This window comes from Indicator indicator, chromosome 7, assembly GCF_027791375.1.
Source record: "Indicator indicator isolate 239-I01 chromosome 7, UM_Iind_1.1, whole genome shotgun sequence".
In the NCBI taxonomy this organism is placed as follows: Eukaryota; Metazoa; Chordata; class Aves; order Piciformes; family Indicatoridae; genus Indicator; species Indicator indicator.
Window position 1 is genome coordinate 37670033 of NC_072016.1, and position 15643 is coordinate 37685675.

The 15643-nt window shown below is 51.4% G+C and overlaps 1 protein-coding gene across 1 annotated transcript in view; it reads right to left on the reverse strand.

Moving 5' to 3' along the window:
• Positions 1-15643, reverse strand: part of LOC128968323 (cGMP-dependent protein kinase 1-like) — a 155625-nt gene that overhangs the window by 52915 nt on the left and 87067 nt on the right. Inside the window, exon 3 of the mRNA XM_054382735.1 lies at positions 4918-5023. Coding sequence (XP_054238710.1) covers positions 4918-5023 — 106 coding nt within the window. The remainder of the gene's footprint in view (positions 1-4917; positions 5024-15643) is intronic.

Genomic DNA, 15643 nt, shown 5'->3' on the forward strand with positions numbered 1-15643 from the left:
TTCTGTGAGCCTTAAGGTCTCTTCCAACCCGACCCATGCTAAGATTCTATGAGCCTTAAGGTCTCTTCCAACCCAACCCATGCTAAGATTCTGTGAGCCTTAAGGTCTCTTCCAACCCAACCCATGCTAAGATTCTATGAGCCTTAAGGTCCCTTCCAACCCAACCCATGCTAAGATTCTATGAGCCTTAAGGTCTCTTCCAACCTGACCCATGCTAAGATTCTGTGAGCCTTAAGGTCCCTTCCAACCCAACCCATGCTAAGATTCTATGAGCCTTAAGGTCCCTTCCAACCCAACCCATGCTAAGATTATGTGAGCCTTAAGGTCTCTTCCAACCCAACCCATGCTAAGATTCTGTGAGCCTTAAGGTCTCTTCCAACCCAACCCATGCTAAGATTCTGTGAGCCTTAAGGTCCCTTCCAACCCAACCCATGCTAAGATTCTATGAGCCTTAAGGTCCCTTCCAACCCAACCCATGCTAAGATTCTATGAGCCTTAAGGTCCCTTCCAACCCAACCCATGCTAAGATTCTATGAGCCTTAAGGTCCCTTCCAACCCAACCCATGCTAAGATTCTATGAGCCTTAAGGTCTCTTCCAACCCAACCCATGCTAAGATTCTATGAGCCTTAAGGTCTCTTCCAACCCAACCCATGCTAAGATTCTATGAGCCTTAAGGTCTCTTCCAACCCAACCCATGCTAAGATTCTGTGAGCCTTAAGGTCTCTTCCAACCCGACCCATGCTAAGATTCTATGAGCCTTAAGGTCTCTTCCAACCCAACCCATGCTAAGATTCTGTGAGCCTTAAGGTCTCTTCCAACCCAACCCATGCTAAGATTCTATGGGCCTTAAGGTCCCTTCCAACCCAACCCATGCTAAGATTCTATGAGCCTTAAGGTCCCTTCCAACCCAACCCATGCTAAGATTCTATGAGCCTTAAGGTCTCTTCCAACCCAACCCATGCTAAGATTCTATGAGCCTTAAGGTCTCTTCCAACCCAACCCATGCTAAGATTCTATGAGCCTTAAGGTCTCTTCCAACCCAACCCATGCTAAGATTCTGTGAGCCTTAAGGTCTCTTCCAACCTGACCCATGCTAAGATTCTGTGAGCCTTAAGGTCTCTTCCAACCCGACCCATGCTAAGATTCTATGAGCCTTAAGGTCTCTTCCAACCCAACCCATGCTAAGATTCTGTGAGCCTTAAGGTCTCTTCCAACCCAACCCATGCTAAGATTCTATGAGCCTTAAGGTCCCTTCCAACCCAACCCATGCTAAGATTCTATGAGCCTTAAGGTCCCTTCCAACCCAACCCATGCTAAGATTCTATGAGCCTTAAGGTCTCTTCCAACCCAACCCATGCTAAGATTCTATGAGCCTTAAGGTCTCTTCCAACCCAACCCATGCTAAGATTCTATGAGCCTTAAGGTCTCTTCCAACCCAACCCATGCTAAGATTCTGTGAGCCTTAAGGTCTCTTCCAACCTGACCCATGCTAAGATTCTGTGAGCCTTAAGGTCTCTTCCAACCCGACCCATGCTAAGATTCTATGAGCCTTAAGGTCTCTTCCAACCCAACCCATGCTAAGATTCTGTGAGCCTTAAGGTCTCTTCCAACCCAACCCATGCTAAGATTCTATGAGCCTTAAGGTCCCTTCCAACCCAACCCATGCTAAGATTCTGTGAGCCTTAAGGTCTCTTCACCCAACCCTGCTAAGATCTGTGAGCCTTAAGGTCTCTTCAACCCAACCATGCTAAGATTCTGTGAGCCTTAAGGTCCCTTCCAACCCAACCCATGCTAAGATTCTATGAGCCTTAAGGTCTCTTCCAACCCAACCCATGCTAAGATTCTGTGAGCCTTAAGGTCTCTTCCAACCCAACCCATGCTAAGATTCTGTGAGCCTTAAGGTCTCTTCCAACCCAACCCATGCTAAGATTCTGTGAGCCTTAAGGTCCCTTCCAACCCAACCCATGCTAAGATTCTGTGAGCCTTAAGGTCTCTTCCAACCCAACCCATGCTAAGATTCTATGAGCCTTAAGGTCTCTTCCAACCCGACCCATGCTAAGATTCTATGAGCCTTAAGGTCCCTTCCAACCCAACCCATGCTAAGATTCTGTGAGCCTTAAGGTCCCTTCCAACCCAACCCATGCTAAGATTCTGTGAGCCTTAAGGTCCCTTCCAACCCAACCCATGCTAAGATTCTATGAGCCTTAAGGTCTCTTCCAACCCAACCCATGCTAAGATTCTATGAGCCTTAAGGTCTCTTCCAACCCAACCCATGCTAAGATTCTGTGAGCCTTAAGGTCTCTTCCAACCTGACCCATGCTAAGATTCTGTGAGCCTTAAGGTCTCTTCCAACCCAACCCATGCTAAGATTCTATGAGCCTTAAGGTCCCTTCCAACCCAACCCATGCTAAGATTCTGTGAGCCTTAAGGTCCCTTCCAACCCAACCCATGCTAAGATTCTATGAGCCTTAAGGTCCCTTCCAACCCAACCCATGCTAAGATTCTATGAGCCTTAAGGTCTCTTCCAACCCAACCCATGCTAAGATTCTATGAGCCTTAAGGTCTCTTCCAACCCAACCCATGCTAAGATTCTGTGAGCCTTAAGGTCCCTTCCAACCCAACCCATGCTAAGATTCTGTGAGCCTTAAGGTCCCTTCCAACCCAACCCATGCTAAGATTCTGTGAGCCTTAAGGTCCCTTCCAACCCAACCCATGCTAAGATTCTGTGAGCCTTAAGGTCTCTTCCAACCCAACCCATGCTAAGATTCTGTGAGCCTTAAGGTCTCTTCCAACCCAACCCATGCTAAGATTCTGTGAGCCTTAAGGTCTCTTCCAACCCAACCCATGCTAAGATTCTATGAGCCTTAAGGTCTCTTCCAACCCAACCCATGCTAAGATTCTGTGAGCCTTAAGGTCTCTTCCAACCCAACCCATGCTAAGATTCTATGAGCCTTAAGGTCCCTTCCAACCCAACCCATGCTAAGATTCTGTGAGCCTTAAGGTCTCTTCCAACCCAACCCATGCTAAGATTCTATGAGCCTTAAGGTCTCTTCCAACCCAACCCATGCTAAGATTCTATGAGCCTTAAGGTCCCTTCCAACCCAACCCATGCTAAGATTCTATGAGCCTTAAGGTCTCTTCCAACCCAACCCATGCTAAGATTCTGTGAGCCTTAAGGTCCCTTCCAACCCAACCCATGCTAAGATTCTGTGAGCCTTAAGGTCTCTTCCAACCCAACCCATGCTAAGATTCTGTGAGCCTTAAGGTCCTTCCAACCCAACCCATGCTAAGATTCTGTGAGCCTTAAGGTCCCTTCCAACCCAACCCATGCTAAGATTCTATGAGCCTTAAGGTCTCTTCCAGCCCAACCCATGCTAAGATTCTGTGAGCCTTAAGGTCTCTTCCAACCCAACCCATGCTAAGATTCTATGAGCCTTAAGGTCTCTTCCAACCCAACCCATGCTAAGATTCTGTGAGCCTTAAGGTCCCTTCCAACCCAACCCATGCTAAGATTCTGTGAGCCTTAAGGTCTCTTCCAACCCACCCATGCTAAGATTCTGTGAGCCTTAAGGTCTCTTCCAACCCAACCCATGCTAAGATTCTGTGAGCCTTAAGGTCCCTTCCAACCCAACCCATGCTAAGATTCTATGAGCCTTAAGGTCTCTTCCAACCCAACCCATGCTAAGATTCTGTGAGCCTTAAGGTCCCTTCCAACCCAACCCATGCTAAGATTCTGTGAGCCTTAAGGTCTCTTCCAACCTGACCCATGCTAAGATTCTATGAGCCTTAAGGTCTCTTCCAACCCAACCCATGCTAAGATTCTATGAGCCTTAAGGTCTCTTCCAACCCAACCCATGCTAAGATTCTGTGAGCCTTAAGGTCCCTTCCAACCCAACCCATGCTAAGATTCTGTGAGCCTTAAGGTCCCTTCCAACCCAACCCATGCTAAGATTCTGTGAGCCTTAAGGTCCCTTCCAACCCAACCCATGCTAAGATTCTGTGAGCCTTAAGGTCCCTTCCAACCCGACCCATGCTAAGATTCTATGAGCCTTAAGGTCCCTTCCAACCCAACCCATGCTAAGATTCTGTGAGCCTTAAGGTCCCTTCCAACCCAACCCATGCTAAGATTCTATGAGCCTTAAGGTCCCTTCCAACCCAACCCATGCTAAGATTCTGTGAGCCTTAAGGTCCCTTCCAACCCAACCCATGCTAAGATTCTATGAGCCTTAAGGTCCCTTCCAACCCACCCATGCTAAGATTCTGTGAGCCTTAAGGTCCCTTCCAACCCAACCCATGCTAAGATTCTGTGAGCCTTAAGGTCTCTTCCAACCCAACCCATGCTAAGATTCTGTGAGCCTTAAGGTCCTTCCAACCACCCATGCTAAGATTCTTGAGCCTTAAGGTCTCTTCCAACCCACCCATGCTAAGATTCTATGAGCCTTAAGGTCTCTTCCAACCCGACCCATGCTAAGATTCTATGAGCCTTAAGGTCCCTTCCAACCCAACCCATGCTAAGATTCTATGAGCCTTAAGGTCCCTTCCAACCCGACCCATGCTAAGATTCTATGAGCCTTAAGGTCCCTTCCAACCCAACTCACTCTATGATCTCACTCAGGTTCCCCTCAAACAACTCACTTTAGAGCTCTTTCTCTCACACCTCATCTGTGTAGCTCTTTGCCAGCCAACACCTTGCAATGGCCATGAAGCTCAATCTCCTTTAGTCTGCAGGATACAGCTTGCAGAGTGCATTGATCAGCAGACACAACCCAGAAAGAGGTGGGAACAAAAAGCAAATCAAATATTCAACTCTGAAAAGGGGGAAAGGGGTGGTGGTGTGGGGGGAACCCAAGAGCAAGAGGCAGGAGGTGAGGAGAGGAGTTTGGGGGTAGTGTGGGAGAAGGAAAGGAGTGCCATACCTTTTCAAAAACTCCATATACTCAGTGTGTTTGATGAGGCCTGTCCTCATCATTATTGTTTGAAAACATTGCCGATCAATAGCCCAAAGCTTCACATTTACCAGAGCTGCAGAAAGAAAAACGACAACAGAAACAAGACAAGGGGAGAAAGGTGGTTAGCAAGCTGCTGCAAGGACCTGCCCAGCCCCCTGCTGGGAGCCAACAGCACACCAGCAACCCACCTCTGAGCAAAACCTGGCAGAGGGACAAACCACAGGCAGACCAGGGGCAAACCAGTGACAAACCAGTGATGAATCAGTGGCACATCAGAGGAAAATCCATGGAAAATCAGAGGTAAAGCAGGAACAAAGCAGTGGCAAAGCAGTGACAAAGAAGTGACAAAGCAGTGGCAAAGCAGTGACACAGCGGTGACAGAGCAGTGACACAGTGGTGACAGAGCAGTGACATAGCAGTGACAAAGCAGTGACACAGCAGTGACACAGCAGAGACATAGCAGTGACATAGCAGTGACACAGCAGTGACACAGCAGAGACATAGCAGTGACATAGCAGTGACAAAGCAGTGACACAGCAGTGACACAGCAATGACACAGCAGAGACATAGCAGTGACACAGAAGTGACACAGCAGTGACACAGCAGTGACAAAGCAATAACACAGCAGTGACACAGCAGTGACAAAGCAGTGACACAGAAGTGACACAGCAGTGACACAGCAGTGACAAAGCAATAACACAGCAGTGACACAGCAGTGACAAAGCAATAACACAGCAGTGACACAGCAGAGACATAGCAGTGACACAGAAGTGACACAGCAGTGACACAGCAGTGACATACCAGTGACAAACCAGTGACAAAGCAGTGTCACAGCAGTGACCAATCAGTGACAAAGCAATGACAAAGGAGTGACAAAGGAGTGACCAATCAGTGACAAAGCAATGGCAAGTAAGTGACAAATCAGAGACAAAGCAGTGACCAACCCATGATAAATCAGTGACAAAGTAGTGACCAATCAGTGACCAACCAATGACCTCCAGCTCCCCTGATGGGCACTGAGTTGGGCATGCAGTGGGGTGAGCTGCAGCAGCCTCAGCCTGAGCTGGGCTCTTGCAGAGCTAACCCAAGCCCAACCCCAGCTGGGAGATGAGAAGAAACCACTGGAGGCTGGAGGCAGGGCAGGAGCTGGGGTGGGCTCATGGCAGCCTGGGACACATCCCTGTGGGTGCCAGCCAGACGCTGGGCACCTTTGGAGTGCTCATCCTGCCCGAGACAGCAAATAGCAGCAAGGCTCCATCCTGCTGCCAGAGCTGAGGGCAAACCTCTCCCTGACTGCAAGAGAGTGTCCAGCACTGATTCCTCTTACAGCCTCAGGAACGAGTTCTGCAGCAGGAGGCTGCTGCAACACTGCCACAGGTTGCCCAGGGAGGTGGTTGAGGCTGAAGATATTCAAGGGGAGGCTGGAGAGGGCTGTGGGCAACCTGATCTAGTGGAGGATGTCCCTGCTGAGTGCAGGGGGTTGGACTGGCTGAGCTTTGGAGCTCCCTTCCAGCCTGGACCATTCTGTGATTCCATGCACCTATAATATGCAGGTGCTCCAAGCAGGCAGGATGACATCAGCTGCATGAGCAGAAGCCCCAAATTGCTGAGATTTTCACCCTAAGCATGGCTTAGACATGAGAATTAACAACAAATGCTGACAAGCACAGAGCTTCCAACAGCGCTTCTCCTCAGAGAAACACTTTAATTAACCAAATCCACCAAAAGACCTCTGCACCTGGATTAATTTTTCTTCAGAGTAACTGCAATAAATTTCATCCCCACATCCCCTTTCAGTGGGGGAAAGGGAGATGAGGAAAATTACTTTCAATGAAATGAGGTTGCAGTCAGCTGGGGGTTGGGCTCTGCTCCCTAGTCTCAGGTGACAGAAGGAGAGGAACTGGCCTGAAAATGCCCCAGGGGAGGGTTAGGTTGGAGAGGAGGAAAAAATTCTTTGGTGCAAGAGAGGTCAGGGATTGGCAGAGGCTGCCCAGGGAGGTGGTGGAGTCCCCATGGCTGGAGGTGTTGCAGCAAGGTGTGGCTATGGCACTTGGGGCCATGGTTTGGTGGCCATGGTGGGGCTGGGTTGGTGTTGGACTGGAGGAGCCTGGAGGCCTCTTTCAGCCCAAAACATTAACAGCTTCACAGATTGCACAGGGCTGGAAGGGAGCCTCAGAGGGCATCTTGGCCAACCCCCTGCAGGCAGCAGGGACACCTCCAGCTACAGCAGGCTGCCCAGGGACACAGCCAGGCTGATCCTGAATGTCTCCAGGCATGGAGCCTCATCCCCCTCCCTGGGCAGCCTGTGCCAGTCTCTCCCCAGCCTCACTGTGCAGAACTCCCTCCTGATGTCCAACCTAACTCTGCCCTGCTCCACTTCCAAACCCTTGTTCCTCATCCTGTCCCCACAGCCCCTTGAACAGTCCCTCCCCAGCCTGCCTGGGGGTCCCCTGCAGATATTGAGATGCAGCTCTGAGGTCTCCCTGGAGCCTTCTCTTCTCCAGGCTGAACAGCTCCAACTCTCCCAGCCTGGCCTTGTAGGACATAGTGGGCAACTGCCTAGCAAGGACCCTGGAGCTGAGGAGAAGTTAATTAGTTAAGTGGAGAGTAGGCCCTGCTGCACTGCTCACTGTTCCTGCTTTGCAGCCAGAGTTCTGCTGCCTAATGACAAACAGATGTTTTAATAATGGAGAATGGCAGCAGAGCTTCCAATGTCAGGATGAGCCTCAGAAGCAGCTGTCAGCATCATCTTCTCTTATAAAATGGGGAGGGCTGGAAGGGACCTCTGGGTATCACCCAGCCCAAGCCCTTGCTCCAGCAGGGCACCCACAGCAGCTTGCCCAGGAGCACAATGCCCAGGGGGGGTTGGAAGCTCTCCACACCAGGAGACTCCACAACCTCTCTGGGCAGCCTGCTCCAGACCTCCAGCACCCTCACAACAAACAACTTTCTCCTCCTGCTCACCTCCAACCTCCTGGGTTCTTGTTACTCTTTAAACACTCAGTAGATGTGTCAGAAGGGGGCTGAAGAAGCAGAAAGCATCCTGCTAAGATGTGATGGTGATATGAACAAGTTCAAAGAGGTGTATCTGTGATAGCCTGGAGATGAACAAGATCTCTACTGCTGGACACACCAATGCCATTCCCTCCCTGAGTAACTGAATTGTGGAACCATTTTCCTTGGAAGAGACCTTTCAGATCAAGCCCAGCCATTAACCCAGCACTGCTAGGGCACCACTGAACTGTGCTCCCCAGCACCACATCTCCTCAGCTATTTAATCCCTCCAGGGATGGGGATGCCACCACTGCCCTGGGCAGCGCTCTCCAGGGTTGGAAAGAAAATGGATTGAATGGGACAACAGAACTGACACTGACACCAAGGATAACAAAGTGTGTTCACAGAATCACAGAATGGGTTGGAGTGGAAGGGACCACAGAGTCCATCCAATCCCAACCTCCCTGCCATGGGCAGGGACACCTCCCCCCAGCCCAGCTTGCTCAAGGCCTCATCCAGCCTGGACTTCAACACCTCCAAACCAGCCACAGCCTCCCTGGGCAACTTGTGCCAGTCTCTCCCCACCCTCACTCTCAACAATTTCTTCCTCCTCTCCACTCTCACTCTCCCCTCTCCCAGCTCAAAGCCATTGTCCCTCAGCCTGGCACTCCCAGCCCTTGGACAAAGTCCCTCCCCAGCTCTCCTGGAGCACCTTCAGGTATTGCAAGGCTGCTCTGAGGTCTCCCTGCAGCCTTCTCTTCTCCAGCCTCAACAGCCCCAACTCTCCCAGCCTGGCCCCACAGGGGAGGTTCTGCAGCCTCTGCTCATCTTGGTGGCCTCCTCTGGTGCCTCTCCAGCAGCTCCAGGTCCTTCTTGTGCTGGGGGTCCCAGAGCTGGAGGCAGTGCTGCAGGTGGGGTCTGAGCAGAGCAGAGCAGAGGGCAGAATCCCCTCCCTGTGCTGCTGCTCTCCCTGCTCTGGATGCAGCTCAGCACACAGCTGCCTGAAGACCAAAAGGAGAAAACTACCCAAAAGAACTCAAACCTTTGCTGGGGGTGTGAGGTTCATCCTGGGATGCATCACTTGCATGCCAAGATCATAAAAGCAGTGCCAAGAATCCTTGTGCCTGAGAGCAATGAGCGAAGGAACCTATCCACATATCCAAGCAGTTCCAGCTCGTTGTCTAGCACAGCTCCAAGAACAAGGCAACTGAATGTCCCCAATTAAGGGAAGCAGCTTAATCCTGCCCTGATTTCAGCAGAAGACATTGATGAATGAAGCCAGCTTGAAGGGCTATTTAAAAAGCAACAGCATAAAATAAAGAGATCAGGCACCTCAGAGAGTGCCCACTGTGAAGGCAGAGCCCTGCAATAGGGGCAGGAATGTGCCATGGGTCTGTGTTTTGGGAAAAGAGGAATTGCTGTGCTGCTGGTGAAGTAAAATCCCAGAATGTCACAATGCCAGCAGGGAGAGGTGGGACCAGACCTCTGGAGATCAGCACTCCATCCCCCTGGTAAAGCAGAGGCACCCACAGCAGGATTCACAGATTGCACTGGGCTGGAAGGGAGCCTCAGAGGGCATCTTGGCCAACCCCCTGCAGGCAGCAGGGACACCTCCAGCTACAGCAGGCTGCCCAGGGACACAGCCAGGCTGATCCTGAATGTCTCCAGGCATGGAGCCTCAACCCCCTCCCTGCGCAGCCTGTGCCAGTCCCTTCCCAGCCTGCCTGAGGGTCCCCTGCAGATATTGAAATGCAGCTCTGAGGTCTCCCTGGAGCCTTCTCTTCTCCAGGCTGAGCAGCCTCAGCTCTCCCAGCCTGTGCCCATAGCAGAGGTTCTCTAGCCTCTGATCATCCCTGTGGCCTCCTCTGGACCCTCTCTATCAGGTCCATGTCTCTCTTGCACTGTAGGCTCCAGAGCTGGACACAGCACTGCAGGTGGGTTTGGAATCTCTCCAGTGGTGCCTCCAGAACCTTTCTGAGCAGCCTGCTCCAGGGCTCCAGCACACTCACACCAAACAAGTTTCTCTTCACAGAACTGCAACCCAGGAGGTGCCCACTGCCCCTTGTCCTGTCACTGGCAACACTGACAAAGAGCCTAGCCCCATCCTCTCCAGATGATCCCCAGAGTGCCCTTTAGTGCCCACCAGGCTGAGCTCCTGGGGCTTTTGTTGCTATCAGCACAGCAGTTCCTCATTTCCCAAAGCTCAGGAGTGCCTTTGCCCCTCAGCAGTGCCCTGCACACAGCTGGGCACACACTTAATGACACTTCCCAAGGTGTACCCACCCATCCTTCTCCTGCTTTGCTGCTGGGAGGGGCAGGCTCCCCCAGGCTTGCTGGAGCAGGCAGCCCGGCAGGGAGCCCTGTGGGAATGCACTGCACAGCCGGGCGCTGGCACCGGCAGTTCCGCACCCCAGGACACCTCCCCCCATGGCTAATGCCAACCAGAAAGGGCAAAGTGCCCCAGCTGCTCTCCTGAGTGGAACTAATCGGCCAGGGGCACTCCTCTGGCCAGCTGCTTTGTACTGATTGCAGAGCTAATGAAGGGAGCCCACAGTACTGAAGAGCTTTGTGGGGGTTCTGACCTATAGTGAAGTACCAACATCTCCCCCTGCCACCTTTATCAGCCCTGCTGTGCATCAAAACCTGGTACAGCTCTAGTGCTGCTGCAGCTACTGGGATCCACAGGCTCCCACTCACATCTCCTGATCCCCCTTTCTGCTGCAGGCACCCTTGGGATGCAGAGCCAGAGCCCTAACACAGACACTGCTCCTTACTGGGCTCCAAAGGAGAGTGGCACCACTGCTTCCTTCTCAGCTTATCCAACACCATGGCTAATATTTCACAGGATCACAGAATGGGTTGGGTTCAAAGGGATCTCAAAGCTCATCCAGCTCCATCCCCTGCCATGGGCAGGGACACCTCCCACCAGCCCAGCTTGCTCAAGGCCTCATCCAGCCTGGACTTCCATACCTCCAAACCAGCCACAGCCTCCCTGGGCAACCTGTGCCAGTCTCTCCCCACCCTCACTCTCAACAATTTCTTCCTCCTCTCCACTCTCACTCTCCCCTCTCCCAGCTCAAAGCCATTGTCCCTCAGCCTGGCACTCCCAGCCCTTGGCCAAAGTCCCTCCCCAGCTCTCCTGGAGCCCCTTCAGGTCCTGCAAGGCTGCTCTGTGGTCTCCCTGGAGCCTTTTCTTCTCCAGGACCCTGCACTTGCCCTTGGTGAAGTCCAAGAGGTTCCCCTGCCCAGCTCTACAGCCTGCACACACCAATGGTGTGTAACAGCTGACATCCAGCCATGACTGAGCCTTTCTGCTTTGTTTTCCCACTCTGTGTGTCTTCATCTTCCCGAAAGGACCTGAGCTATGTCCAAGGACTTCTCTTGCATTTTCTTTTGGGAAACCAGTGGCCAGCCATGGTCTGAGTCAAGCAGAAGTCAAACAGCAGCAACAGCATTGGAGCCTGGGCAGGGCAATGGAAAACAGCAATTCTAAAGCAGAAGCAGTTAGTGAGGTGCCTCCCAAAAACAAGCTCTTGCTAGGTATCTGATGGGAAAGCAGGAGACATAGCCTAAAAGCTCCAGGAGAAGCTCCAGACCTGCTCCTGCCTTGGTACATTCCTCAGCACAGACAGCAGCAGCTGGGCTCTCCAGGCAGCACTTCAGAGAACCACCTGAGTTAGGTAGCAACAAGATTTGGGCTGCAGTGAGGCAGACATTTGGTTGTGTTGGGTGAGAGGGGATTTAATGTGACTCAGGAGGAGCCAGGAAAGCAGCCAGGCAGAACAGGACCAGAGGGTGCTGAGTGGCAGCAGCTGGAGCTGAGGCAGCAGTGCCCAGGTGGGCAAGAAGGGCAGCAGCAGCCTGGCCTGGAGCAGCAATGGTGTGGGCAGCAGGAGCAGGGCAGGGCTTGTGCCCTGTGCTGGGCACTGGGGAGGCCACAGCTTGAGTGCTGGCTTCAGCTCTGGGCCCTGAGTGCCAGAAGGACACTGAGGGCTGGAGCAGGTGCAGAGAAGGGCAAGAGAGCTGGGGAAGGGTCTGGAGAAGAGGGCTGGGGAGGGAGGAGCAGCTGAGGGAGCTGGGGGGGGGTTGGGGTGGAGAAGAGGAGGCTGAGGGAGACCTCATTGCTCTCTACAGCTCCTGAGAGGAGGCTGCAGCCAGCTGGGGGTTGGGCTCTGCTCCCAAGGAACAAGTGATGGGAGGAGAGAAAATGGCCTCAAGAGTTACCAGCAGAGGTTTAAGCTGAATATCAGAAGAAACTGAAGAGCAAACAGCCTCACATAGCTCCAGGAGACATTCAAGATCAGACTGGATGTGGTCCTGGGCAGGGCAAGCAGAGGCTCAGGTGCAGTCAGCATGGGTTTAGGAAAGACAGCCCAGGCTAGACTGGTCTGCTCCTAGGACAGGTTGAGCACTCAGAGAGAGAGGGACAGGCTCTGCATCTACCTGCCTGGCCTTTAGGAAAGCCTCTGACACCCTGTCCCACATCTCAACACACCCAGCTCTCCAAAGTGTGCACCTCCAGGGGGTCTCTGGGCAAGAGTCTGTGGATGGAAGAAGCAATTTCAACCTCAGAGGTTGCCTGCTGTCCTGTTTCTGGAACCACATTTTCTATCATCCATAGCTAAAATGTACTGAATGGGTTGTCCAGGGAGGCTGTGGATGCCCCCTCCCTGGCCAGGCTGGATGAGGCCTTGAGCAGCCTGGGCTGGTGGGAGCTGTCCCTACCCATGGTAGGGGTTGGGACTGGGTGATCTTTAGGTTCCCTTCCAAAGAAGTCATTCTGTGATTCTACAAACTGGGTCTTGTCCCATTTGGCACAAACAGGATCACAGAATCATAGAACCACAAATCACAGAATCAGAGGATCATAGAATCAGAGAATCACAGAATCAGAGAATCAGAGGATCATAGAATCAGAGAATCAGAATCACAGAATCACAGAATCAGAGGATCATAGAATCATAGAATCACAGAATCAGAGGATCATAGAATCAGAGAATCACAGAATCAGAGGATCATAGAATCATAGAATCACAGAATCAGAGGATCATAGAATCAGAGAATCACAGAATCACACTCACAGAATCAGAGGATCATAGAATCATAGAATCACAGAATCACAGAATCAGAGGATCATAGAATCAGAGAATCACAGAATCAGAGGATCATAGAATCAGAGAATCACAGAATCAGAGAATCAGAGGATCATAGAATCAGAGAATCACAGAATCACAGAATCAGAGGATCATAGAATCAGAGAATCAGAATCACAGAATCACAGAATCAGAGGATCATAGAATCATAGAATCACAGAATCAGAGGATCATAGAATCAGAGAATCACAGAATCACAGAATCAGAGGATCATAGAATCAGAGAATCAGAATCACAGAATCACAGAATCAGAGGATCATAGAATCATAGAATCACAGAATCACAGAATCAGAGGATCATAGAATCAGAGAATCAGAATCACAGAATCACAGAATCAGAGGATCATAGAATCATAGAATCACAGAATCACAGAATCAGAGGATCATAGAATCAGAGAATCAGATAAACACAGAATCATAGAATCATAGAATCACAGAATCATAAAATCATAGAATCAGATAATCACAGAATTAGAGAATCATAGAATCACAGAATCATAGAATCAGAGAATCAAAGAATCACAGAGTCACAAAATCTCAGAACAGTCTGTGTTGGAAGGGACCTCTGAAGCAGCCCCAAGCTGCTGCCTCTCTCCCTTGGCATAGGAGTTTAGTGCAACATTTTGGGTGCCTCCATCTCCCAGTGCAGACATGAGGAATGTCAAGCACAAAGCACTTTAAAGCCCCATTTTTAGTGCTTGCCATACTGCAGGGAGCCATAAGTGCAGTGCAGGAAGAGAATTTGTAGCTGTGTTCAACGATATTAGCTGAGGCCAGAATGGGCACTAACACTGCCAACACAGAAATCCATCTGGGCCAGCTAAGTGCAGGCATTTTAAACCCTACTCCTTGCCCAGAAGGAAATGAGTCCTTCCTTGACAAGAAGCCAGTTTTCTCATGGTGTGGTGACAAAAGAGCAAGTGCAGGGTCCTGCACCTGGGCCAGAACAATCCTCACTGTCAATATAGCCTGGGAGAGGAAGGGATAAGGAAGCAGCCCTGGGGAAAAGGCCTTGGGGGTGCTGGTGGGGGAGAAGCTGGACAGGAGCAGGCAGTGTGAGCTTGCAGCACAGAAGGTAAATCACATCCTGGGCTGCATCCAAAGCAACACTGCCAGAGGTCCAAAGAGTTGATTCTGCCACTTTGCTCTGCTCTGCTGAGAGCTCACCTGGAGTGCTGTGTGGAGGTCTGGAGCACTCAGCACAGGAAGGACCTGGACCTGATGGAGAGGGTCCAGAGGAGGCCATGAGAATGCTCAGGGGGTTGGAGCAGCTCTGCTGTGAGGACAGGCTGAGGGAGCTGGGGGTGTTCAGCCTGGAGAAGAGAAGGCTCCAAGGAGACCTCAGAGCAGCCTGCCAGGACCTGAAGGGGCTACAAGAAGGCTGCAGAGGAACTGTTCCCAAAGGCCTGCAGGGACAGGACCTGGGACAATGGCTTCAAAGTAGAGCAGAGCAGATTGAGATTGGATGTGAGGAACAAGTTCTGCAGCAGGAGGCTGCTGGAACACTGCAAGAGGTTGCCCAGGGAGGTGGTTGAGGCTCCATGGCTGGAGATCTTCAAGGGGAGGCTGGGCAGGGCTGTGGGCAACCTGATCTAGTGGAGGATGTTCCTGCTGAGTGCAGAGGGCTTGGACTGGCTGAGCTTTGGAGCTCCCTTCCAACCCAAACCACTCTGTGATTCTAAGAAAACCACAGCAGCTTAACAATAAACCCCAGCTCCAGAGCTGATGGGAACACTTTTGTCAGCTGGAAGGGCACCCAGACTCTACAGCATCTTCTTTCTTGGCTCACAGACTTGCTCCTTCTGCAGTGTAGTCCAAACTCCTGGTTCAGTGCAAGCCCCATACAGATTTTCTAATTTTTTCCCCACCACAGCTGGCCTGCAGCACACCAGGGTCTGCCTGCTGCCCCAGATCTTAAAACCACAGAACTGTTGTGGTTGGAAAAGGCCTCCAAGATCATCCAGTCTAAACAACCCCTCCATGGCCACCAAACCATGGCCCCAAGTGTCATGGCCACACCTTGGTGCAACACCTCCTGCCATGGGCACTCCACCACCTCCCTGGGCAGCCTGTTCCAGTCCCTGACCACACTTGCCTGCAAAATCCCAGGTGAATTAATCTCCTTAGGGCTTGCAAGAATGAGTTAGACAGTGGTTGGGCTTGGTCCTTTCCACCCAAAATGAATCTATAATTCTGTGGAATCAAGTTTAAGCAAGCAGATGCTCACGATTTCATGGAGCAGGGCAGTGATGCAGGGAACCTCTTCAGTGCCAAACCAGCCCTGTGTGGTTACAAACCATCAAACCATTCCCTGAGCTGGCCAAGGTCTCCCTAAAGCAACCTGGTCTAGTGGAAGGTGTCCCTGCCCATGGGGGAGTGTTGGAACTGGATGATCTTTGAGGTCCCTTCCAATCCCAACCATTCTGTGGCTCTACAATAAAGGTCAGCTCTGGACCCAACCCCTTTGTACTTTCCCAGTGCCCAGTGCTGCTGCACTAACTCACATTTACTTCTGCATGTTGCTTCTTTTGTTGCTTTCTTGGCTTG